The sequence below is a fragment of the Budorcas taxicolor genome, chromosome 14 (assembly GCF_023091745.1).
Source record: "Budorcas taxicolor isolate Tak-1 chromosome 14, Takin1.1, whole genome shotgun sequence".
NCBI lineage: Eukaryota > Metazoa > Chordata > Mammalia > Artiodactyla > Bovidae > Budorcas > Budorcas taxicolor.
Genome location: NC_068923.1, coordinates 50,464,216 through 50,491,862, shown reverse-complemented (window position 1 = coordinate 50,491,862; position 27,647 = coordinate 50,464,216). Strand labels below are relative to the sequence as shown.

The 27,647-nt window shown below is 39.5% G+C and overlaps 1 protein-coding gene across 1 annotated transcript in view; it reads left to right on the top strand.

Moving 5' to 3' along the window:
- The window catches only part of UBE2W (ubiquitin conjugating enzyme E2 W), a 64,851-nt gene that overhangs the window by 20,360 nt on the left and 16,844 nt on the right, over window positions 1-27,647 (top strand). The window contains exons 2-3 of the mRNA XM_052651823.1: window positions 11,282-11,373; window positions 19,030-19,132. Coding sequence (XP_052507783.1) covers window positions 11,282-11,373; window positions 19,030-19,132 — 195 coding nt within the window. The remainder of the gene's footprint in view (window positions 1-11,281; window positions 11,374-19,029; window positions 19,133-27,647) is intronic.

Below are 27,647 nucleotides of genomic sequence, written 5' to 3'. Positions count from 1 at the left end.
CGGACCTTTGTTGGCAAAGTGATGTCTTTGCTTTTTAATATGCTCTCTAGGTTTGTCATGGCTTTTCTTCCAAGGAGCAAGTGTCTTTTTAAATTTCGTGGCTGCAGTCACCATCTGCAGTGATTTTGGAGCCCGTGAAAATAAAATCTGTCACCGTTTCTGTTTTTCCCCTATCTATTTGCCATGAAGTGATGGCATATATAAGTATATATGTATATAAATATATATATAAAAGTATATAGTGCAAACATGAGTATCCACTTCTCTATTTATACTGCTAGGAAGGAACTACTATAGAATGGTTGGATGTGCTTGCTTCTAGTCTTTTCCATATGCATTTATATGATTGTATAACTCTTGCTTTTGTTTTAATATAAAGAAATTACAAGTATTTTTGAGGCTTGCTTTTTTCCATTTCGGTATGTTTTGGGATTCTTCTGTTGGTGTTAGTACACAGAAATCCACATCATTCTTTTTCTTTTAAAGACATAGCTTTTTAAAGAATGCTTTGTTCATCTAATTTTTGGCTGTGCTGGATCTTCTTTGCTGTATGCAGGCTTTCTCTGTTTGCAGAGCTTGGGGATTACTCTTCGCTGCAGTGCTCAGGCTTCCCATTGTGTTGGCTTCTCTTATCGCAGAGCACAGGCTCTGGAGTGGGGGCTCAGTGGTTGGAGCTTAGTTGACCCACGGCTTGTGGGATCTTCCCAGATCAGGGATCAAACCCGTATCCCCTACACTGGCAGGTGGATTCTTAACCACTGGACCACTAGGCAAGTCCCACATCATTCTTAATGATTGTGTGTGTGCTTATGTGTGCTGAGTTGTGTCTGACTCTTTACAACCCCATGAATTGTAGCCTGTCAGGCTCCTCTGTCCATTGAATTTTCCAGGCAACAATACTGGAGTCGGTTGATGTTTCCTACTCCAGGGGATCTTCCAGACTCAAGGGTCAAACCCACATCTCTTAAGTCTCCTGCATTGGCAGATGGATTCCTTACTACTGAGCCACCTGGGAAGCTTAATGTTTGTGTAGTCTTACTTCTGTATGCCACAATTTGTATAATTATTGATAGGCAACTATATTGTTTCTGGATTTTGCATACAAGTGACGCAGTCAGCATCCTTATTAATTAAAAAAAAAGCATTTACTGAGGGAAAGCATTATGTGTCAGGCACAGTTCTGTGGCACAGTGGTAAAGAGTCCACCTGCCAATGCAGGAGATGCAGGTTTAGTTCCTGTGTTCAGAAGATCCCCTGGAGGAGGAAATGGCAACCCATTCCAATATTCTTGCATGAAAAATTCCATGGATAGAGGAGCCAGGCGGACTGCAGTCCGTGGGGTAGCAAAGAATCGAATATGAGTGACTGAATACAGTTTTGAGTGCTAGGATTACAAAGTTCAATAGTAATCTCTGCCTTAGAGTTGTTTACAGTTATACAAATGCTGCAAGAACATAAAGTAAATTAATTGGGGATCTAGTGCTTTTCCAGCTAGAAAAATCTTTATTGCATCAGGTATTTTATGCTATTCCTCCTGAATAACTTCTCATTTGGGTCTTATTACTTTTTTAAGTTTCTAGATTCTGAAAAAAGAATTGTTGCCTCAGTGGATAGAATTTATATTCCCCAGGATATTTTGTTTGTTTCTGCCTATTGCCTGGGGCGTTACTTCCTTGACCACTTCATTAAATTCTTGCCTTAGGTTCTCTGTGGGAATTCAGACAGAGCCATGTAGGTAACTGCTTGAGATTCAGACATTTCATGGGAGACATTTTTTTCTTCCTCTAGCCATTGCTAGAGGCTGAACAGACCGATTTCATTCTTCTCTCTTTCTGTGCCCTATCTTACTCACCATTGGTTTGAGGGATCATAGTTTTATGCAGGTCTTCTGAGAGATTCCATACTTCTTGGTCTTAAACCCCTGGGTTTGGCAGAGAACTCCAAAATGAAATCCAGCCCTGATCGTTTGAATATTTCAAAGTTCCTGCGTTCATTTGATTTTTGTTTTCTGTGGAGGTATTTAGAGTATCTGCATGGTGCTAGAAATAAAATTCTGTTTAGTCTTTTTATTTATTTATCTGGCTGCATCAGGTCTCGGTAGCTGCACAAGGGATCTTTCATTGTGTCATGCAGAATCTTTCACTGCGATGTGCAGACTCTCTAGTTGTGGCCCTCGTGCTCAGTAGTTGCAGTGTGAGCTTAGTTGTTTGGTGACATGTGGGATCCCAGTTCCCCAACCAGGGGTCAGACTCAGGCCCTTGGCAGCCCTAACCACTGGACTGACAGAGAATTCCCCAAAAGATTAACTTTAAAATAAGAGTGAACACCTTGATTTGTTGAAGGCTACCCATTTCCTAAAAGGGGGGAAGTTTCAATAAATAAGTGTTAGAATTAAGAGCTGTAGAAGTATACTAAGGAAAGGAAGTATTTTCTTAATTTGCCTGAATCAAATTCTACCTAATTTTTAAATAAGGTAAAATCATTTCAGTGCTGTGTCATCTCACCCTTTTTCATTTGATAAAAGAAAAATGTTGTAATTGTTTAATATTGTTGGGGGAAGTAGTAATTTATTAGTGTTCAGTTCAGTCGCTCAGTCGTGTCCGACTCTGCGACCCCGTGAATCACAGCACGCCAGGCCTCCCTGTCCATCACCAACTCCTGGAGTTCTCTCAGACTCGCGTCCATCAAGTCAGTGATACCATCCAGCCATCTCATCCTCTGTCATCCCCTTCTCCTCCTGCCCCCAATCCCTCCCAGCATCAGAGTCTTTTCCAATGAGTCAACCCTTCTCATGAGGTGGCCAAAGTACTGGAGTTTCAGCTTTAGCATCATTCCTTCCAAAGAAATCCCAGGGTTGATCTCCTTTAGAATGGACTGGTTGGATCTCCTTGCAGTCCAAGGGACTCAAGAGTCTTCTCCAACACCACAGTTCAAAAGCATCAATTCTTCGGCGCTCAGCCTTCTTCACAGTCCAACTCTCACATCCATACATGACTACTGGGAAAACCATAGCCTTGACTAGACGGACCTTAGTCGGCAAAGTAATGTCTCTGCTTTTGAATATGCTATCTAGGTTGGTCATAACTTTTCTTCCAAGGAGTAAGCGTCTTTTAGTTTCATAGCTGCAATCACCGTCTGCAGTGATTTTGGAGCCCCCCAAAATAAAGTCTGCCACTGTTTCCACTGTTTCCCCATCTATTTCCCATGGAGTGATGGGACTGGATGCCATGATCTTCGTTTTCTGAATGTTGAGCTTTAAGCCAACTTTTTCCCTTTCCTCTTTTACTTTCATCAAGAGGCTTTTTAGCTCTTCTTCACTTTCTGCCATAAGGGTGGTGTCATCCGTATATATGAGGTTATTGATATTCCTCCCGGCAATCTTGATTCCAGCTTGTGTTTCTTCCAGTCCAGCGTTTCTCATGATGTACTCTGCATATAAGTTAAATAAGCAGGGTGCCAATATACAGCCTTGATGTACTCCTTTTCCTATTTGGAACCAGTCCGTTGTTTCATGTCCAGTTGTAACTGTTGCTTCCTGACCTGCATGCAAATTTCTCAAGAGGCAGGTTAGGTGGTCTGGTATTCCCATCTCTTTCAGAATTTTCCACAGTTGATTGTGATCCGCACAGTCAAAGGCTTTGGCATAGTCAATAAAGCAGAAATAGATGTTTTTCTGGAACTCTCTTGTTTTTTTCATGATCCAGCGGATGTTGGCAATTTGGTCTCTGGTTCCTCTGCCTTTTCTAAAACCAGCTTGAACATCAGGGAGTTCACGGTTCACGTATTGCTGAAGCCTGGCTTGGAGAATTTTGAGCATTACTTTACTAGCGTGTGAGATGAGTGCAATTGTGCAGTAGTTTGAGCATTCTTTTGCATTGCCTTTCTTTGGGATTGGAATGAAAACTGACGTTTTTCAGTCCTGTGGCCACTGCTGAGTTTTCCAAATTTGCTGGCATATTGAGTTGCAGTACTTTCACAGCATCATCTTCCAGGATTTGAAATAGCTCCACTGGAATTCCATCACCTCCACTAGCTTTGTTTGTAGTGATAGTGTAATGATATTAATTGTGATAACAATGATGTTGTTTAGTCACTAAGTTGTTTCCGACTCTTCTGCAACCCCATGGACTGTAGCCCACCAGGCTTCTCTGTCCATGGGATTTCCCAAGCAAGAATACCTGAGTGGGTTGCCGTTTCCTCCTCCAGGAGATCTTCCCAACCCAGGAATCAAACCCTCCTCTCCTGCATTGCAAGTGTATGCTTTACTGCTGTGCCATGTTAATGTGTATGATGTTCTAATATTTTTCCATCATACCCTCCTATTGTTTATTTTCCACCTTTAGTTAATTATTAGATTAAATTAGAGAAAACATGTTGAGCATTTTAAGTACAGTTGCATTAGCAATCATTGTCATATATCTCCACATTTTTAATGTTTCCCCCCTTTAGTTTGTATTTCTTCCTACCCTAAATAAGGATTTCTATCATTTAGTTTCTCAAAATGTCACTTTTAAATAAAATTTAACAGGATGCGAGGTCTAACTCTCCAACGCCTTAACTTACTCCATTTTTCGTCACATTTTAATATACCACACATGTACTTGTTTTTTAACTATTTATTTACTGTCTCTTCCTTCACTAGAGTTTAAGCTTTACATAGCCAGGGATCTTGTCAGTTTGTCCATTGATATATTGTCATTTTTAGTATCTAAGAGGGATATATTCTTTTCTTTTTTGATTGATAATGTCAGAGTATCATTTAAATATTTTATACCTTTGTTTCAACATGTATTAGTGTTGGCTAATACTTAACACAAATCCATTAGTTTAGAAGCTGAGCTGTTTTATATATGAATGAACTTTTTAGGATGCTGTTTAAAATAGTCCTTTGTTTGCTCAGAGTATTTGAGTGTGGTATTCATCAACTTGAACAGTGTTGTTCACTATCAAACAACTATAAGTGGTGCTTTTTTTTAAATACAGTAATACCCATCATCTTCAGCTGTCTGAAAAAGCAAAAACTTGAACGAATATATAAAGCACTAGCATTGATGAAAATGATCAGGGGCCAAAGAGGCAAAGATGGCCTCATTGGGATGAAACTTCATGGCTTAGGACCATGCTTCACAGTGTGGTCTGTGGACCTGTTAATTACTGGGCTGTGCTTTTCATTTTTATGAGGACTTGGTAAACTTGTTCCTAATTTCTCCAGTTAGTTTCAACAAGGGAGTATAGTCTGGTTTAAGAGCAAACGAAGCAACAAATGTTAGTCAGTGCTAATGCCGTCACTGAAGATTAGTTGGCATTTGTTATACCAAAAAAAAAAAAATGTGATGTAGTCACCAAAATAAATAAACCCTTTTGCTTGATAAGGGAGGTTCTGGCTCCAAAGTGGAAAACAGCAAGTAAAAGAGAAAGAAAGAGAACGTCTGTGGTTAGAGATTAAGTATTATGACAAGTTATTGATAATCAAAGAGCAGATGACAGTTTAAAATGTGAGAACTAGGGCTTCCAAGCTACTTTAACTATATGCTGAAGGGTCAGGTGGGCTTGTAGAACTTACTGTTGTCTGAGGCTGTCACAATAATCATTATTAACAGGTTAAAGTATTTTCAGTACATATAATGTCAGGGATCTGTATTAAAATTTAGAGTTTTACTACTTTCATTTAAAATTTTTTGATATTTAAAAGTATTCATTTTTATCCATTATATCTCATTCCCTGGTCATTCCAGGGAAGCACATGGCATATTCAAATTTGGTTTAACATTATGGGTCTATACTGGGATGGGTATTGATAATATCAGTTGGGGAAAATGGAACAGGGCTGATCAAAATATAGAGATTACAGTTTTGGGGTGTGTGTGTGTGTGTGTTTTGCCATGCCACACTGCATGCAGGATCTTAGTTCCCTGGTGAGAGAGTCAACCTGTGCCCCCTGCAGTAGAAGCATGGAGTGCTAACCGCTGGACTACCAGGAAGTTCTCACAGCAATTGCGGTGGGTTTTTTTTTCCATTTAAAAGAGAATATTTATTTTTGATTGTACCGGATCTTCATTCCTGTGCACGGACTTTCTCTAGTTGTGGCGAGTGGGCTCTTTGTTGCTGTGTGTGAGCTTCTTGTGGCTGTAGCTTCTCTTGTTGCCGAGCACAGGCTCAGTAGTTGTGGCCTGAGGGCTTAGTTGCTCTGGCAGCACGTAGAATCTTCCCGGACCAGGGGTCAAACCCATGTCCCCTACATTGTCAGGTGGATTCCTACCTACTATACCAACAGGGAAGTCCTGATTACAGTTTTTAAAGTGATCTTTAAGTTGCTTTTACTCTATTGTATAAAAACTGTGGCTTGAGCTTTTCAAGGGCTTTAAGTCTCATAAGGCCAAAAGTAATCATGTATGTATCTGTTTTATTCTTTTGGGCTTTTTCTGTCCCACACTTGACCTTTGGTGTGAAACAGCTGCTGTAGTGATTCTTGGAGTGGTGGTAGTGGAGAAGAGGGGGTGTTAAGCTCCTGGGCTGCCTTTTCATGTTACACAGATACTTTCCTGGACCCCGGTAGTAAGCCCCAGTTCTAGGGGAGAGGAAATCTCAAGAATAATTCCTCACAGCACTGAAGTGGGAGAAAGTTTAACTTCTGTCACTCTATCTTCAGTGCAGGGTGACGCATCCTAGCTGTTGCAGTAGTCTGGAGTTTCTCAACCATAGTATTATGACATACGGGAATGTCACTCCATTGTGTGGTGCTTCCCAGTGTCTTGTCGTTGACAATAGTTGACTCCGAAATTGGTCAGTGGTCTTCTTACCCCCCAAAGTAGTAAATTACGATGGATTCATATCACTTTGATTCATTTGTATTCATAAGGAAAGAGAGAAAGGAAGGTGCTGTCTAGACTGTAGAGCTGCTGGACAGTTCTGAAAGTGTTAAATCATGTTTTTTTAATCACCGTATTTAGATATATCAGGATCTTTCACACTGGGTGTATAAACCATTTGGATCTCTTAGAAGAGCTCAAATTTCTCTGAGTTTTCTAGACTTAAGCTAACACACTTGAGGGCTAGGTAGAATTTTCAGGTTATTCTAGATTTGGGATGCTCTCAAACATTTAGATTGTGGGCCTGCCTGGTCTTTCTGCCTTGGAGCACAGATGTGCTTCTGTTTTATGCAGTCTGGGAATAAAGTGTATATTTACAGATCAACTGAGATCATGCGTCATGGGGTAGGTGTTAAATATTGAGAGAAGAATCATTTTAGGCATATTAAATTTACTCAGAAAATTAATTTTTACTCAAGTAGTTCTGATACTTAACAGTTAGGGAGATCAGACCTTTATTAACAATTTTGAATGCCCATATTCCTCCCTACTTTAGCATATCTGAAATCAAGATATGTCAGTGGAGTGTTGTTTAACTGGTAGCTATTTTCCTTTCTTAGTGTTACATAAAATAATACAATTTATGGTGTGTCTTAGCTTCAGAGAACCATGATACACTTGTAATATGTGTAATTACTTTTCTCGTACCTCTCTAATTCAGGAACAGACAGGGTGATATTTGCCTGTGAACCTTTGGAACTGTTAGTTTTTCAACCCCCTCAGCTCCCAGTGGTTTGTGGGTAGTTCTGCTTCTTTAGTTACCTTCTGCAGATATTTTCCAGTTATCTCCCATTACCTCAGTTCGAGGCTATTATTTTACTGCTGTCTGGAGAAGGCAATGGCACCCCACTCCAGTACTCTTGCCTGGAAAATCCCATGGACGGGGGAGCCTGGTAGGCTGCAGTCCATGGGGTCGCGAACAGTCGGACACAACTGAGCGACTTCACTTTCACTTTTCACTTTCATGCATTGGAGAAGGAAAGGGCAGTGTTCTTGCCGGGAGAATCCCCGGGACGGGGGAGCCTGGTGGGCTGCCGTCTATGGGGTCACACAGAGTCGCACACGACTGAGGTGACGCAGCAGCAGCACCAGGGAAGTAGCCAGTGTTGCCCTGATGGTCTAATGAGCTGGTGGTATCTTTGCTTTTGCTAGAGTTCAGTCCTTATGCAGGTATTTCACATCTACTTTTAACACTTAGTCTTCAAAGTTAGGAAGTGAATGCTTCCTCATGTGATAATAGCTTTCTGTTGATAGATGTTGCTTGGTATGATTTCTAAACAGTTATACTGGTTCTTCACATCCCGGAGTATGAATTTTCCTGTATTTTTACATTGAACTCTTTTAAGTCCTCCTTTTTTAGCTTCTTTGCTCATAGTCAGGGTTCTTAGAACCAGTTTTTTAGAAGAGCCAGAGCACCACTGGGGAAATTGCTTACTCAGAAACATTTCCTGCTCTCTCTAATGAATTATTGTTCTGTGAAGGATACACCTAAGAGTGAAATCCCTGTTTTTATGAGCCTACCGAATACACCGTTTGACCTTCTACCTTTTTTTTTTTAGTACACGGGTGAATCACTGGTTTTTATTGTGTGCTTAGTAAGTACTCATTAACACCTCTCCCCCTTGTTAGTCCTGTCTTGTCTTTCTACTGCAGAGATAAGGATGTGCAAGGTAGTTTATTGCCTGGTAGCAGACAGTAAGGGACTGGCATGGCTTGTCTTTTAATGTATTGACTCCACCCCCTCTGTTAAAAAACATGCTCCAGCGAATGTCTTGAAATGTTTGAAAAAACATGCAGTGTTTGAAAGAACAAACACTTAAAATCCCTTGTAATTCCAAAGAGTTGGATGGTTCTCATTTGAGTTTGTGGGCAAAATATTGGCCCCAGCGGCAGCTGTCTGAAATCTTGGCTGGAATTGGAGATTCCAGATTGGAGATTCTTCCACATGACATGTGGTTATTGGCAGGAGGCCCTAACCTTACCCTGCTGACCTCTGAATTGGGTTGTTCACAGTATGGAAAGTGATTCTAAAGAGAACAACCAAGACATAACTCACAATCTTTTATAACCTAATCTTGGGAGTGACATACCTTCCTTTTCTGCCGTATTGGTTACACTGACCAACTCTGGTACTGTGTGGGAGGATGTGACTACCAGGAAGCAGTTACTTGGAGATTCTCTTGGAGTTTGTCTGCCGCAGGCCCCTTTCTTTGTGGACATACAAGTAGTAGTATTGGGGTGGGGAAAACTTTTCCATTTCTTCAGCACTGGTCCCATTGTCTTTTAGGGATGATTACACCAACGCAATTCTTAGATTGCCTTTGTATTCTGTTTCTTTTGGTAGCTGGTTATGCAAACTGACCTTCTTTTGTATCCTGATTCAGTGACAAGGGCTGTCTTCCCTGTCTTATATGAAGTTCTCAAGGTCTGGAGGATTTCCACAGCATTGTTTCCCAAACTGTGGTCATTGAAACAAGACTTTCCCAAGATGCCCTACACTGAGAGGATTCCATTACTTTGGAAACCTGTATGTTATCTTCCTCCCCTTAGAGAATCGTCATGCAAGTTAGTATATCAGACATCTCTGAGAATTCCTGCTTTTTAAAAAAAAACTTTTTTTTTTTTAGTCTTTTTTTCAAAAAAAGTGTTTTTGAAAATTGACTTAATCACAGAACCTACAGGATTTGTTGACTTTAATTGAAAGTGAAAAGCGTTAATCACACAGTCCTGTTTGATTCTTTGCAACCCCATGAACTATATATAGCCTGCCAGGCCCCCTCTGTTCCTGGGATTTCCCAGGCAAGAATACTGGAGTGGTTTGCCATTTCCTTCTCCAGGGGATCTTCCTAACCCAGGGATCGAACCCAGGTCTCCTGCACTGCAGGCAGATTCTTTACAGTCTTGAGCCACCAGGGTAGCCCCTGTTGACTTAAGTAAATTTAAAACCCTCTTCTGCATAGACACTTTTCACAAATATATTCCTTCTTTATTCAAAACATTGTTTAGGCAGCTTTATTTCTATGTTTTCAATAATTAAAAATTTCCTAAACTAATTTTTAGTTTGTAATTTTGCATTTTGGAAGGCAACAGGTCAGAAATTGCAGTTAATATCTTATTTTCCTTGTTGCTAGCAATTTTGATATTGTACCATTTGAGGAAAAGTTTTCACTTTTGCCAATTAAAAGTGCCATTGAGTCTCAACAAAAAAGGGAGGAGTTTTCTAATCTGTAGAGGTGTTAGATGTTTGTAGGGTTATTGAAAGATGTTATGAATTGTAAAGATCTAGAAAACTACAAACATTGCTGTATTGATAGTGATATTCCACTGTTTTGAAAAATCAAAAACTAGCTTTTAAGTAGAGTTGTTTGAAGTTCTGAATAGGAATCCATGCTCGTGTGCTTGCTTTTTTTTCTTTCCTGAACACTTACTATGTACAATTTTATTTATTTTTAAACAAACTTGTAATTAATTGGTGGCTGTGCTGGGTCTTCATTGCTGTGCTCAGGCTTTCTCTCGTGGTGTGCAGGCTTCTGACTTTGGTGGATTGTCTTGTGGGATCTCCCTGGGGCAGGGATCAAACCCATGTTCCCTGCATTGGCAGGCTGATTCTTAACCACTGGACCACCAAGGAAGTCCAGTTTGTGTACTTTAATCCAAAAAAAAATATTCATTAGGAATCTTTATAATGTTGCATGCACTTCTAATAACGTTGGTTATTTTGCTTTTAAACCCATAAATTATGGACTGTTGTGGTTTTTATTTTGCTTTGCTGTGTCATGAAAAAGAATGTCGAGTGATGATAATAAGGGAAGAATTGAACAATAAAAGCTATACAAAAAAGAATGCAAATATATAGCCATTTCAGGGCATCTAGTATGTGAAAAAAATAACTTTATGTAATCTCAGGCTGTGATATGTTATATTCTGGTGTTGAAAGATTAAATTATATGTGGATGATACTGTCTTAAGAAAACAAATAGGAGCTGTAAATTTAAATTATTTTAAACTTTTTCAAAAGATGTTTTCTATAGTTCTTCTGGAAAATCTATTTGTCTGAAATGATGCATTCTTTAAGAGTTATGGAAAACTATGACTGTTATCATTGAAAACCAGTAAAGGAAGCCCTGCTTAAACTTTTAAGCATTTATAACCTTATAACTTGGTAGCTATCTTATAGCATCAATGGTTACAAATATATTTAAAAATAATTTAATAATTGTGAATTATAGGAAAGCAGTAAAAAATTTGAGAATTAGGCATGTAAAATATATAGCTGTAAGGGGTTTATAAAGGAAAAGGCACAAGCATTTGGGAAAAATTTAATCAGGATTCAGACTGTATGATTACAAGGATATTATATTGTAAGAAAAAAAAGTACAAAGTTACTAATGATACTCTTTTTTTTTTTTTAGAAACGACTACAGAAAGAACTGTTGGCTTTGCAAAATGACCCACCTCCTGGAATGACTTTAAATGAAAAAAGTGTTCAAAATTCAATTACACAGTAAGTATTTTAAGTTTTAAAGTACTTGTTTTTCTTTTGTTATCAATGTAAGTATGAATATATACTCATTTTAAAAATACAGAATTATTTTCTGTATGTCAGAATTATTTTCATATTTTATCTGATTCTCTCCCACTGAGAAGTAAATACAGTAAACATATCTTATTCTGTGCATTTAAATACACAGTTTTATTTTATAAAAGTTTCCTGCTGATGAGGTAGCGTGTTAAAAACTTTGGCCTGACTTTGCTAGGGAGTGTTCTTCACCTGTGACAGAGTAGTTTGGTATGAGGTTATTTATCAGATTTTTCAAAAACATTTGAGGCTCTGAAGTGAACTTTGGCCACCTGATGCGAAGAGCTGACTCATTTGAAAAGACCCTGGTGCTGGGAAAGATTGAGGGCAGGAGGAGAAGGGGATGACAGAGAATGAAATGGTTGGATGGCATCACCAACTCGATGGACATGCGTTTGGGTGGACTCTGGGAGTTGGTGATGGACAGGGAGGCCTGGCGTGCTGTGGTTCATGGGGTCGCGAGGAGTCGGACAGGACTGAGCAACTGAACTCAACTGAAGTGAATAAACCATCAAGAGGCGCACCTCTCTGCTTGTCCCCTGAACATACAGCGTGGTTGCTTTCTTTATAGCAGCATTAGCTAAGTGAATGTCACACCCTCAGTATTCTCAGATGATAGATTAGAGACTTGCATGAGGATGAAAATGTGAAGGGTAGGAGGAGGACACAGAAGTATCCTCTGATTCAGCTCCTTCCTTGAGAGTGGAGCAGAAGTTTCTTCCCAGATATGTGCCAAGAATAGTAGAGAGATATGGGTTCCTTTAAAGTGAGCATTTTTTAAAAAGAGAGCATTCCCCCTCTTAAAAATGAGCGTTTGAATTAGTTTGAAATGTTTTTGAGAGTATCATCCTAAGATTTCACAACTGACTGGTCTGTCCTTACCACTCCTTTGATTTAACAGTTCCACTGGAAAAAGGTAAATGTAGTAAAATGGGAGATTTTTAAGTAATTGACTTTGTCCTTAAAAAAGAAAGGAAAAAATCCTAAAATGAAAAGGGGTATAAGCCAACAAAATAAAAATTTCCTGTAGACCAACTTGTAGAACAAATTGAACAATTCAAATACTTAGTGATACAGAGACCAGAGAGCAGGAGTGATCAAAACTTAAACAACAGGGACATACTTATTTTCAGAAGAAACAATTTTTGGTTACCTTTGACCATGGCATTTTGTCAGTAATTAAGACAGGAGTCAAGCTTTAAGAACAGGAATATTAAGAAAGGATCTTTTGAATGAAATGAATTGCAAACCAAATATTAACCTGGTTAAAAGAGATGCATGTAATTAACAGGAAATAAACACTAATTTTAAAATAATACACTTTTTTCTGTTGAGTTCTTTAGTTTCTTTAATCAGGGCAGGGCAGAAGCTGAAACAAAAGATAGAGGAATCAGAGATAGGCGAAAGAGCAATGTTTTGATATAACTTCTAACCTAGTTTGAAAAAACTATGCAGGGAATTCCTTGGCAGTCTGGTGGTTAAGACTTGACAACTCTCAACTGCTAGGGCCCAGTTTCAGTCCCTGGACTGGGAACTTAAGATCCCATAAGCTGCGCAACGTGGCCAAAAAGAAAAAAAAAACACTTAAGTGGGATCATATGAAATGGGCGATATGAGTAAGGAAGATGAAGTAAGCCCATTATGTTTTATGGAAGACAATTTGGTAGCATGTATTAAGACCTTAAAAAATATGAGAATCATGTTCTTTGACCTAATACGCTATCCTTTGACCTCTCTGCTCTCCTAAGGAAGGAACAGAGATACTGAAAGATCGGCTTAGAACTATTGTCTCTCAATGTAGCTCAGTGAAGTGGCACCCCTTGAGTTAACTCCGTAGTCATCATGTAAGGCGAAAATTTTATATAGTCATAATTGCCTTTGAAAACCCTTGAGAGAGGCTGTATTGGTATATATCCTGTCTTAATATATCCATCAAAGCTAATTTCCCCTTCATATATTTGTCTTTTTCTGACTTCACTTAGTATGATAATCTTTAGGTCTTTGGGTCCATCCATATTGCTACAAATGGCAATATTTCATTCTTTTTTGTGGCTGAATAATATTCCATTGTATACATGTACCACATCTTTATTTTTTTATTTTTTTTGATTGAAGTATAGTTGATTTACAATATTGTGCCAATCTCTGCTGTACAGCATAGTGAATCAGTTATACACACACATATATGTATATTCTTTTTTTATATTATTTTCCATATGATTTATCACAGATACTGAGTATAGTTCCTTGTACTGTACTTTAGGACCCTGTTGCTTATCCATTCTGAATGTAATAGTTTGCATCTGCCAACCCCAGATTCCCAGTCCATCTCTCCCTCCCCCACCATGTCTGTTCTCTTTATGAGTCTGTTTCTGTTTCGTAGATAAGTTCATTTGTGCCATATTTTAGATGCCACATATAAGTGATACCATATGGTATCTGTCTTTCTTTTTCTGACTTCACTTAGTATCAAAGTAAAAGTGTTAGTCACTCAGTCACTCATCTGACTCTTTGCGATTCCATGAACTGTGGTCTGTGAGGCTCCTCTGTCCATGGAGTTCTCCAGGCAAGAATACTGGAGTGGGTTGCCATTCCCTTCCCCAGGGGATTGTCCCAACCCAGGTATCGAACCTGGGTCTCCTGCACTGGGGCCTGATTCTTTACCATCTGAGTCACCAGGGAAGCCTGTGATAATCTGTAGTTGTATCCATGCTACTGCAGATGGCACTATCTTGTTTCTATTTATGCCTGAGTAGTATTCCGTTGCATATGTGGACCACATCTATATCCATTCAGCTGCGATGGACATTCAGGTTGTTTCCATGTTTTGGCTGTTGTGAACAGTGCTGCTGTGAACATAGTGGTTCATGTATTGTTTTGAATAAAGGTTTTGTCCAGGTATATTCCCCAGAGTGGGATTGCTGGATCCTATAGTATCCTCTTTTTAGTTTCTGCAGAACCTCCATACTGTTTTCCAAAGTGGCTTTACCAAATTACATTCCCACCAGCAGTGTAGGAGGTGTGTATAGATGATGTACCACATCATCTTTATTCCTTGGTCTGTTGATGGGCTTCAAGGTTACTTCCATGTTTTGAATGTTGTAAATAGTGCTGCTATGAACATTGGGGTGCATTTATCTTTTCTGAGTTAGAGTTTTAATCTTTTCCAGCTACTTGCCCAGGAGCGAGCTTGCTGAATCATATGGTAGTTCTTTTTTTTCATTTTTTTAAGGAAACTAAACTTCTTACTATTTCCTTAGTGGCTGTACCGATTTACAGTCCCACAAATAGTTTAAGAGAATTCCCTTTTCTCCACACCCAGCATTTCTTATTTGTAAACTTTTTGATGATGGCCCTTCTGACTTGTATGAGGTGACATCTCATTATAATTTTGATTTCCTTTTTCCTAATAATTGGTGATTTGGAGCATCTTTTCATGTTCCTTTTCATCTCTGTGTGTTCTTCGGAGAAATGTTTATTTAGGTCTTTGCCTATCATTTGACTGCTTTTTTTGCAGGAGGAGGTTAAACCCCTGTCAGTCTCATTGCTTTCTTGTGAGGGGAAGTTAAGCCCCTGACAATCTCATTGTTTGCAAATATTTTCTCCCAGCCCATAGATTGTCTTCTCATTTTGTTGATGGTTTCCTTTGCTGTGCAAAAGCTTGTAAGTTTGATTAGGAGGAATGACCTGGTTTTTATTAAAAAGAGTAGGTTTTTTGTTTTTGTCTTTTTAATGCAGTTTTTGCATTGCATTTTATTTACTGTGTACTGGTTTTGGTGTTAGGAATATACTGTTTTTTGCATATGCAGTATCATTTATTTTTCTAGCAAAACTTTAAGGTGACTTTATTAACTTTAATAATTTTTTTAAATAACTATTTTACAATTTAAGTACTTAAAACAGAAGAGCGTACTGAGGGCCACACAGCTAACTAAGGGATTGTCTAATTTTGCTGTAAAATACTGCCTCTTGAGTCTATGGTCATATCTTTTCTTTACATAATCATGTAAAGTATTCAGCATGCCTCCTGAGAATGAATAGTCATGTTTTTAAGGGTCTTTATGTGTTCCAACCTGGTTACTTTCAGAGAGTAGCCACACTTACACTATTTTATATATTCCTAAGTCCATAGTGTTCCTAAGTACCTAAGCCAAAGATGGAGAAGCTCTATACAGTCAGCAAAAACAAGACCAGGAGCTGACTGTGGCTCAGATCATGAGCTCCTTATTGCCAAATTCAGACTTAAATTGAAGAAAGTAGGGAAAACCACTCGACCATTCAGGTATGACCTAAATCAAATCCCTTATGATTATACAGTGGAAGTGAGAAATAGATTTAAGGGACTAGATCTGATAGATAGAGTGCCTGATAAACTATGGACGGAGGTTCGTGACATTGTGCAGGAGACAGGGATCAAGACCATCCCTGTGGAAAAGAAATGCAAAAAGGCAAAATGGCTGTCTGGGGAGGCCTTACAAATAGCTGTGAAAAGAAGAGAAGCGAAAAGCAAAGGAGAAAAGGAGATATAAGCATCTGAATGCAGAGTTCCAAAGAATAGCAAGGAGAGATAAGAAGCCTTCCTCAGCGATCAGTGCAAAGAAATAGAGGGAAAGAACAGAATGGGAAAGACTAGAGATCTCTTCAAGAAAATTAGAGATACCAAGGGAACATTTCATGCAAAGATGGGCTCGATAAAGGACAGAAATGGTATGGACCTAACAGAAGCAGAAGATATTAAGAAGAGGTGGCAGGCATACACAGAAGAACTATACAAAAAGATCTTCAGGACCAAGATAATCACAATGGTGTGATCACTCACCTAGAGCCAGACATCCTGGAATGTGAAGTCAAGTGGGCCTTAGAAAGCATCACTACGAACAAAGCTAGTGGAGGTGATGGAATTCCAGTTGAGCTGTTTTAAATCCTGAAAGATGATGCTGTGAAAGTGCTGCATTCAATATGCCAGCAAATCTGGAAAACTCAGCAGTGGCCACAGGACTGGAAAAGGTCCGTTTTCATTACAATCCCAAAGAAAGGCAATGCCAAAGAATGCTCAAACTACTGAACAATTGCACTCATCTCACATGCTAGTATGGAGAAGGCAATGGCAACCCACTCCAGTTCTCTTGCCTGGAAAATGCTGCAGTCCATGGGGTTGCTAAGAGTCGGACACGACTGAGCGACTTCACTTTCACTCTTCATTTTCATGCATTGGAGAAGGAAATGGCAGCCCACTCCAGTGTTCTTGCCTGGAGAATCCCAGGGACGGGGTACCCTTTTGGGCTGCGGTCTCTGGAGTCGCACAGAGTCGGACACGACTGAAGCAACTTAGCAGCAGCAACAGCAGCACATGCTAGTATAGTAATGCTCAAAATTCTCCAAGCCAGGCTTCAGCAATATGTGAACCGTGAACTTCCAGATGTTCAAGCTGGTTTTAGAAAAGGCAGAGGAATCAGAGATCAAACTGCCAACATCTGCTGGATCATCAAAAAAGCAAGAGAGTTCCAGAAAAACATCTATTTCTGCTTTATTGACTATGCCAAAGCCTTTGACTGTGTGGATCACAATCAACTGTGGAAAATTCTGAAAGAGATGGGAATACCAGACCACCTGACCTGCCTCTTGAGAAACGTATATGCAGGTCAGGAAGCAACAGTTAGAACTGGAACATGGAACAACAGACTGGTTCCAAATAGGAAAAGGAGTACGGCAAGGCTGTATATTGTCACCCTGCTTATTTAACTTCTGTGCAGAGTACATCATGAGAAACGCTGGGCTGGAAGAAGCACAAGCTGGAATCCGGATTCCCAGGAGAAATATCAGTAACCTCAGATATGCAGATGACACCACCCTTATGGCAGAAAGTGAAGAGGAACTAAAAAGCCTCTTGATGAAAGTGAAAGAGGAGAGTGAAAAAGTTGGCTTAAAGCTCAACATTCAGAAAACGAAGATCATGGCATCCGGTCCCATCACTTCATGGGAAATGGATGGGGAAACAGTGGAAACAGTGTCAGACTTTATTTTTGGGGCTCCAAAATCACTGCAGATGGTGAGGGCAGCCATGAAATTAAAAGACGCTTACTCCTTGGAAGAAAAGTTATGACCAACCTAGACAGCATATTGAAAAACAGAGACATTACTTTGCCAACAAAGGTCCATCTAGTCAAGGCTATGGTTTTTCCTGTGGTCATGTATGGATGTGAGAGTTGGACTGTGAAGAAGGCTGAGTGCCAAAGAATTGATGCTTTTGAACTGTGGTGTCGGAGAAGACTCTTGAGAGTCCCTTGGACTGCAAGCAGATCCAACCAGTCCATTCTAGAGGAGATCAGTCCTGGGTGTTCATTGGAAGGACTGATGCTAAAGCTGAAATTCGAATACTTTGGCCACCTCATGAGAAGAGTTGACTCATTGGAAAAGACTCTGATGCTGGGAGGGATTGGGGGCAGGAGGAGAGGGGGACGACCGAGGATGAGATGGCTGGATGGCATCACCAACTCGATGGACGTGAGTCTGAGTGAACTCCCTGAGTTGATGATGGACAGGGAGGCCTGGCGTGCTGCGATTTTTTGGATTGCAAAGAGTCAGACACGACTGAGCGACTGAACTGAACTGAACTGAAGTCCATAATATGTGAGGTGCTCAATAGTAGGCCAGCATTGTATCCTCAACCTTCCTTTTGTTTCCCTGTATTTAATATATAATTTTTATACCTGAAAAGTATAGGATTTAAGGAATTGACCAGGTATACAGTAATTATAAGAGGCATGGTTGTAATTAGGAACTCAAATTTTTACTTCTATAATCTGCCCTGTCATCTATATTGTAATAAACTGTGTTCCTCTTTTTTTTAAAAAAAATTGGAGATAGTGTGCAGTATGTTATTATAAATAGATTTATATTCATGATTATTATATATGAAAACAAAGTAAGCTTATATAGATGCCATAGAAATCTATTCTGGGTTTTATTAAACAATTGAAACAATGAGAGACAAAGGAAAGGCCTTTTAGAGGCTTGAGTAGCCATCAGAGTAAGAGGACTGTTGTCAGCTTAGCTTCCTTTTTCCTGGTTAGCTGTCTCTGGAATACTCATGAGAAAAGTGATCTGACAGCTGCTGTAGTCATTGCTGACGTCAACTTCTCTCATATTAATAGCTTCTAAAATAATAGATATCAAGAAAGCAGTTGATTAGCTTGATTTTATCTATAAAGTCTTTTCCATAATTGTAGAGATGGTCTGAAAAAATAAGGTACCATAAATTGAGTAAGAAGAGTGTAGACTTTGGTGTCAGTACACCGAAGTTGAGTTTTATTTATTTATTTATTTTTTCTGGACCTGAGTTAAAACTTGGCTCTGTCCTTTTTAGCTGTCTGACGTTGGTCTGCTTATTTAACCCAGGAGTGTCAGAGAAGGGAATAGGGCCAGGAGTGTTACTACCTACTCCTGTTGGGAGGATGAAGTGTGTTGTTACACGTGGGTGACTCCTGTCCCATTGCCTGGCATAGATGCATATCTGGTGTTCTTTTTCCTCCTCGCCCCAGTCCTTTATAACTGAAATTAAAATTTTGTTTTCTGTTCTAGGTGGATTGTAGACATGGAAGGTGCACCAGGTACCTTATATGAAGGGGAAAAATTTCAACTTCTATTTAAGTTTAGTAGTCGATATCCTTTTGACTCTCCTCAGGTAACTGTTTTGCATTTTAAAATTTTATTGTATTTTTAGATTGTAGACAAATGCCAAATTCGTGATTTTTGACTAAGTAAAAACTTATAATCTTTACAATTATATTAAGTAGATTTGTTTCTTTATCTTATTTGTAATATAATCAAGGTCATATGAACAATTTACTGTATTGAGATTTACTTTGAGATTAGGCTTTGTTGCTTTTGTACTTCTAAAAACTTAAGACTATTTCTGATCCGTTCATGTTAAGTAGACCAAAGGGCATGGAAATCTAACCCCTAGGCCCACAGGTTTTGGGAGAACTTCGCATTTTGGAGTAGCTGGAGCCATGTCTTTCTAGATAAGATGATGGTATTGACAGAATGACATCATTAAGAGGCAAGTGCTGTTTTGAAAGGAGCACTTCTTTGATTTCTCATGCCATGCTGTCTCTTGTAGCCTTTCAATACTGCAAGGGCAAAATATAAGATATTAAATATCTAGACATCAGCCCCAAATCTGATCGTTTCAGTGTGAAGCACTATCAGTTTAGTTAATGTCTGAAAACTTGGACAAAGGGTAGTGGTGGTAGATAAAAATTTTTGAGAACTGTTTAACTGTGGTAAATGATTAATCCTTGGAGGTTAGAGAAAAGGAGAATTTAGGATGAATTCCAGCTTTCTGGGTTGGTAAGATGGATAATGAGTTACTAGTAGCTAAATGATAAGACAGTGACTAACTCTGTGTAGCACTGCTAGGTGATGAGGTGTTGTAGGTCATGAAATTTCCCAAATAACCTAAAATTCAGTGTGTTAGGTGCTAAAATATGCTATTTTTGAGGAAATTCATATTTCATTGCTACTCTTAAGTTGTTGTTCAGTTGCTAGGTCTTGTCCTACTTTTTGCAGTCCCATGAACTGCAGCAGTCCAGGCTTCCCTGTCCTTCCCTATCTCTTGGAGTTTGCTCAAGCTCATGTCCATAGAGTCAGTAATGCCATCAAACTGTATTCTCTCTCCTCACCCCCTTCTCCTCCTGCCCTCAATCTTTCGCAGCATCAGGGTCTTTTCTAGTGAGTTGGCTTTTCGCATCAGGTGGCCAAAGTACTGGAGCTTCAACTTCACCATCAGTCCTTCCAATGAATATTCAGGGTTGATTTCCTTGAGGATTGACTGATTTGATGTCCTTGCTGTCCAAGGACTCTCAAGAGTCTTCTCTGGCACCACAGTTTGAAAGCATCAGTTCTTCGGCACTCAGCCTTCTTTATGATCCAACTCTCACATCTGTACATGACTACTGGAAAGACCATAGCTTTGTCTAAATGGACTTTTGACGGCAAAGTGATGTCTCTGCTTTTTCACATGCTAAACTTTTCTTCCAAGGAGCAAGCATCTTTTAATTTTGTGGCTGCTATCACCGTCTACAGTGATTTTGGAGCCCAAGAAAAGAAAATGTCACTACTTTAAGTAGTGACACAAACAGCTTAATCTTCTCTTAGCCATGTAGGAATATAGATAGAAGTCAACTTTTGTATTGTGCTATAGTTAAAAAGATAAATGTTTCAAGGCATAGTATTAAATGGAAACTGATTCCTTGAGTTCTGAAGTTTCTATGTGAGCAGAAAAGTAAGATGTTGGGGGCTCATGTTTATGTTTTTCTAAAAAAAGGTGAAGAAGTGTGTCTTGTTGTGACCTCTGGGTTTCTATAATAACCACACATCAACTGTAATTAGAAACCAAATGTATTCCTTCTCTTCAGAAAATGATCTTCACTCTTTTGTTGCCTTTGGCTTATCAGCATCATCTTAACTGTTTTTGCTTGAAGGCAGTGAGGTATCCACTTGTTCTCAACCTGTTCCTCTACCTCACTTCAGCTAAGACCCTTGAAGGCCTGTGAAGGAAGAATATGAATCAGGGAATCAGAAACTTTGCCTTAGGGAATACTGGAGAAGGTTATCTGTGGAAACTCACAAATCTTAAAAAAAAATATTTCTCTAACCATGAAACTAGGTCTAAGGTATTCTCTAAAACTCTGTTCTTAATTCTAAATCAAATGTCAAACTTAAGCATCATTTGAATTTCATCTTTAATATTTTTGTAAGTGAGAGCCTTTGTCATAAATCCTATCATCTTAGCTTATATTCCTGTTATTCTCTTCCCTGGTTTCACTTCTGCTTACTGGTCTGATTTTGGTGTCCTCTAGCTTCTTTATTCTGCTCACTCTTTAATATCTTTAACCAGCTTAAGCCACTGACTCCTAGATTTCCAACTCTGTTTACACTCTCTTCGTTCTGAGGTTTAATTTCATGCCCTTGTTGGGCAGCTCTACTTGAACACCCCCAGACATCCCAAATTTAATACAGCTAATAAACACAGTTTTTTTCCTAATAACAAAATAAGAGAATTCTCTCTTTGGGTTTCTGTTCACCCGTCTTCTTATGTTTAATTTCGTTCCTTTCCCTCATTCTTAAGTGTGGTTTTTCAGATCCTTTCACAGACATAAGGCAGTCTGATCACTTTTCTTAAGTTATCATCAGAGCTGTGTGGTCCAAGTTTATAGTTTTCATTTGGACTATTACAGAGTAGCTTTTAATTCTTCCCACTCCTAGAGATCCTTTCACATTGCTGTTAGATTTCTTTGAAGGTGCCATTACCTCATTGGTTTTCCCACAAACATCCGCCACCACCATCCTCACCCTTCTCAGTAAATCCTGTGATGGTTCTTACTTCCTGTGGAGTCAAGCTTAGCAGTCCAGTCTCTTTATGGTCAAGTCTGAACTGAAGCATTTCAGCCACACATTAACCTCCATGCCTTCTATTGTGTTGTAGTATTTGCATCATACTTTAGTATGACTTTCATTCTGATTTTATCTTGAAACAGCTCAATGAAATAGAGGAAATAGATTCACCCTCATTTAATGTGAGGGAATTGAAGCCTGTAGAAGTGAATTTTCTTGTTTACGGTTTAAAAGCTAGTTATTGGAACAATCAAGAATCAAACCCAATTTACTTTTTTCCCATTCTGCTGATTAGGTGTGAATACCAACATGGAAAATACCTGCTTATTCATTAAGTGGCTCAGTGGTAAAGAATCTACCTGCTAAATGTAGGAGACGCACGTTCGATCCCTGGGTTGGGAAGCTTCCTTGGGAAGGGAAACGGTAACCCACTCCAGTATTCTTGCCTGGGAACTCCTATGGATAGAGGAGCCTGGTGGGCTACAGTCCATGGGGCAGCAGAACAGTTGGACACGACTTAGCAGCTAATCAGCAACAACAAATTCATTAAGTAATATTATTTCTGAAAATTAAAGACTACATGTAGAACGATGTGGAAACCCTCGGGCAGTTGTTCCAGTCTTTTGAAATACGAAGATCCCCTTTTAACATCGGTTAATTTTATGGTCCCTCCCATGTCATAGAAGTTATATGTTCTGATACCCATGATTGAGAAAATGACAGAGCACTGGAAGTCCAGTAATACTTTTAAACTATTTTAAAGTTATTTTAATCATATTATCTACATGGTTATAAAATAATTACAAAGGGTCCAGTACTCAAAGCTTAATTTGAAAATTTTTCCAATAGCAAAACTTTCCTGAGGTCCACTGATCTGAACAAGTGGTTGTGAAATTCCCCATTCACTGACAGTTTTATTTGATGAGATGTGGAAGCACACGGGTTTAGGGAGGCGAGATAAGTGATGGCAGTGACCCAGGTGAGAGGTGATGGTGATTTGGACCAGAAGGGTAACCACGGAGGTTGTGAAAGTGGCCATATTTTGGACCTATTTTAAAGGTGCTAAAAAATATGCTTGCCTTGATTATAAAGCTTTAGAAACATTGTAGCAAATAGTGTCTTCATCTTTTTGTTTGTGGTCTGATTCTCATTGCTTTGTGATAATTATTAATATTCATTCCACTGATACATATTAGATGACTAAAAAGGGGAGAATTGAATTGAAAACTATTCTAAAAATCTTGTCCCCAACCACTTTTGTCAAATATTTATCATGTATGCTAGACTATCTATGTCATGTATATTATTCATAATTAGATTATTTTAGTTTATGAAACTGTCTACTTGTATGTTCAGTTTTTGTAGTTGCCCTTAAAGTATTCTCATCTACTTGCAATTTTAATCAGAGAAAACATTCCCTCTTATTGTCCCTATAGAAACCTTGGTGTCCATATTGTAGATTGGCTTTTATAATTATAGCCTGTTTTGTATTGCTCATCCTATGTATATTGTATTTGGACCTATCTTGATATATCATATTTAGTGTCTGACTTTCTAATCACTTGCAGAGCATTAGTCTGAACACATTAGTATGCCTGCATTGTGTAAGATCTCAGTATTGTGAGGTCAGTGAGTATTGAGCTTGATGTTTAAAGTCCTCAAGTATGACAAGTAACATGAATTTCATATTAGAAACAGTTAGCTAATATCCACTCTTTATATTATCACTATTGGTAGCATTCAGTTTCGATCTTAGTAGTTTTATGAACAAATAATACATTTAGTACCCAAAGGTTACCCAGAGGTTGACTTGCTTAAAATTTTAGGTTGTATGTGGGAAATGCATTCTTACCTCCAAAAGCATAGTTCTTTCTCAGCTCTCATCTGCTTTCGAATTTGAGCCACACTGATAGTGGGGTATTTGGAAATTTAGAGATATTTGAGGGCTGCTTCTTTTGCAGACTCTGAATTTCAGATGTGGTTCACATACATTAGATCTAAGATCCTTTTCTAAATTTTTTTTCCACTAAATAGCTTGTTCTTGAAAGTCTGTAATTCCATTTTATTCAGTTTGATTTACGTAATGGGGAATATGTGCACTGTTGTTGTTGTTTAATCTGAATGACTACTTTGAATCTGAATAAATTGTTTAAAAAAACAAATTAGCAAAACTCTTTATTCCCTTTGATTTCAAATTCATTGTATTCAGTTTTCTTGTCACATCTGTGTTAGATAGTTTATCAACTATTTGCGACTCCCTCGGCCCCAAAAAACAGGTTTTCAACTCTGAAAAGTTTAAAGACTCTTAAAGTTTTCAGAACCTATTTAGCTGCATTGAAAAAGCTTGAAATGTCCATTTCCTCCTCAGGCTTGTACTGCATATTAAATAAACGAGGACAGTTAACAGTGTGACCTTGAAGAAATTCAGCAGTGGTTATGCTTGTGTCCTGTGCAGAGAACCAGAATAGCAAAGTTTACATCAAAACTGTCTGTGCAGACAGCTTACTAGATTTCTACGTGAATAAACTGTTGAAAAACATGTTTTCTTATATCTCAGGAATTCTCCTCTGGCATGGAAACTCAGCCTTTCTCTGTTTAGACAAACTCCTAGGGGTTACCTGTACCATGTGTACCACATGCGACAAATCACTTCGCGTGTTTTGGGTTGTTGCAAGTTTTAGATTGGCTGTATTTGTCCTGAATGCAGCAGGTTTAAAATCCCTTTTTTTTTGTTTTTTTTTTTAAGCATTCAATTCAGTTCAGTTGCTCAGTCTTGTCTGACTCTTTGTGACCCCATGAACCGAGGCACACCAGGCCTCCCTGGCCATCACCAACTCCCAGAGTTCACCCAAACCCATGTCCATCGAGTCAGTGATGTCATCCAACCATCTCATCCTCTGTCATCCCCTTCTCCTCCTGCACTCAGTCTTTCCCAGCATCAGGGTCTTTTCAAATGAGTCAGCTCTTTGCATCAGGTGGCCACCAAGTATTGGAGTTTCAGCTTCAACATCAGTCCTTCCAATGAACACCCAGGACTAATCTCCTTTAGGATGACTGGTTGTATCTCCTTGCAGTCCAAGGGACTCAAGAGTCTCCTCCAACACCACAGCTCAAAACCATCAATTCTTTGGTGCTCAGCTTTGTTTAGAGTCCAACTGTCACATCCATACATGACCACTGGGAAAACCATAGCCTTGACTAGACGGACCTTTGTTGGCAAGGTAATGTCTCTGCTTTTGAATATGCTGTCTAGGTTGGTCATAATTTTCCTTCCAAGGAGTAAGCGTCTTTTAATTTCATGGCTGCAGTCACCATCTGCAGTGATTTTGGAGCCCCAAAAATAAAGTCTGACACTGTTTCCATTGTTTCCCCATCTATCTGCCATGAAGTGATGGGGGCCAGAGGCCATGATCTTCGTTTTCTGAATGTTGAGCTTTAAGCCAACAATTTCACTCTCCTCTTTCACTCTCATCAAGAGGCTTTTTAGTTCCTCTTCACTTTCTGCCATAAGGGTAGTGTCATCTGCATATCTGAGGTTATTGATATTTCTCCCGGCAATCTTGATTCCAGCTTGTGCTTCTTCCATCCTGGCATTTTGCTTGATATACTCTGCATATAAGTTAAATAAGCAGGGTGACAATATACAGCCTTGATGTACTCCTTTCCCAGTTTGGAACCGGTCTGTTGTTCAATGTCCAGTTCTAACTGTTGCTTCTTGACCTGCATACAGATTTCTCAAGAGGCAGGTCAGGTGGTCTGGTATTCATCTCTTTCAGAATTTTCCACAGTTTTTTGAGATCCACACAGTCAAAGGCTTTGGCATAGTCAATAAAGCAGAAATAGATGTTTTTCTGGAACTCTCTTGCTTTTTCCATGATCCAGCGGATGTTGGCAATTTGATCTCTGGTTCCTCTGCCTTTTCTAAAACCAGCTTGAACATCTGAAGTTCACGATTCACGTATTGCTGAAGCCTGGCTTGGAGAATTTTAAGCATCATTTTACTAGCATGAGATGAGTGCAATTGTGTGGTAGTTTGAGCATTCTTTGGCATCGCCTTTCTTTGGGATTGGAATGAAAACTGACGTTTTCCAGTCCTGTGGCCACTGCTGAGTTTTCCAAATTTGCTGGCATATTGAGTGCAGCGCTTTCATAGCATCATCTTTATTGAGATCTAATTTATTTCAGTCTGCTCAGCAGACTTGGGTTTGATCCCTGGGCCAGGAAGATCCCCTGGAGGAGAAAATGGCAACCCACTCCAGTATTTTGCCAGGACAGTCCCATGGACAGAGGAGCCTGTTGGGGTACAGTCCATCGGGTTATAAAGAGTCAGACATGACTGAGCCACTGAGCACATTGTTACTGATAGATATAATTGAGGTAAACGGTCATTCAAACACAGCTGTGCCAAAGTCTCTCAGGGGGTCTTCTGCAATTGGACAGGACAATCTCTTGTTTTAAGACTTTTCCTTTTAATTATCAGGTTTATTTTAGCTCTCTTCATGGAAATCGGAGAAGGAAATGGCACCCCACTGCAGTACCCTTGCCTGGAAACTCCCATGGACAGAGGAGCCTGGTACGCTGCAGTCCATGGGGTCGCTACGAGTCGGACACGACTGAGCGACTTCACTTTCACGTTTCCCTTTCATGCATTGGAGGAGGAAATGGCAACCCACTCCAGTGTTCTTGCCTGGAGAATCCCAGAGACAGAGGAGCCTGTTAGGCTGCCATCTATGGGGTCGCACAGAGTTGGACACAACTGAAGCATCTTAGCAGCAACAACTTCATGGAAATGGAGAGTGAATGTCCAGAATTTAAAGGACGAAAAAATGCAGTGTTATAAAGTCATTCCTTAGAGAAAAAATTCCTCTTCCTTATATTCAGTTCAGTTTAGTCACTCAATTGTGTCTGACTCTTTGCCACCCCATGGACTGCAGCACGCCAGGCCTCCCTGTCCATCACCAACCCCCAGAGCCTACGCAAATTCATGTCCATCATGTCCGTGATCCAGCCATCTTGTCCTCTCTCATCCCTTTCTCACGCCTTTGATCTTTCCCAGCATCAGGATCTTTTCAAATGAGTCAGTTCTTTGCATCACGTGGCCAAAGTATCGGCGTTTCAGCTTCAACATCAGTCCTTCCAGTGAACACCCAGGACTGATCTTTAGGATGGACTGGTTGGAGCTCCTTATAGTCCAACGGACTCTCAAGAGTCTTCTCCAACACCACAGCTCAAAACCATCAATTCTTCAGCACTCAGCTTTGTTTAGAGTCCAACTCTCATATCCATCCGTGACTACTGGAAAAACCATAGCTTTGACTAGACGAACCTTTTTGGCAAAGTAATGTCTCTGATTTTTAATATGCTGTCTAGGTTCGTCATAACTTTCCTTCCAAGGAGCAAGCGTCTTTTAATTTCATGGCTGCCCTCACCATCTGCAGTGATTTTGGAGCCCCAAAAATGAAGTCTGTCACTGTTTCCATTGTTTCCCCGTCTGTTTGCCGTGAAGTGATGGGAACCGGATGCCATGATCTTTTCTTGTTTTCTGAATGTTGAGCTTTAAGCCAACAATTTCACTCTCCTCTTTCACTTTCATCAAGAGGCTTTTTAGTTCCTCTTCACTTTCTGCCATAAGGGTAGTGTCATCTGCATATCTGAGGTTATTGATATTTCTCCCGGCAATCTTGATTCCAGCTTGTGCTTCTTCCAGTCCAGTGTTTCTCATGATGTACTCTGCATATAAGTTAAATAAGCAGGGTGACAATATACAGCCTTGATGTACTCCTTTCCCAGTTTGGAACCGG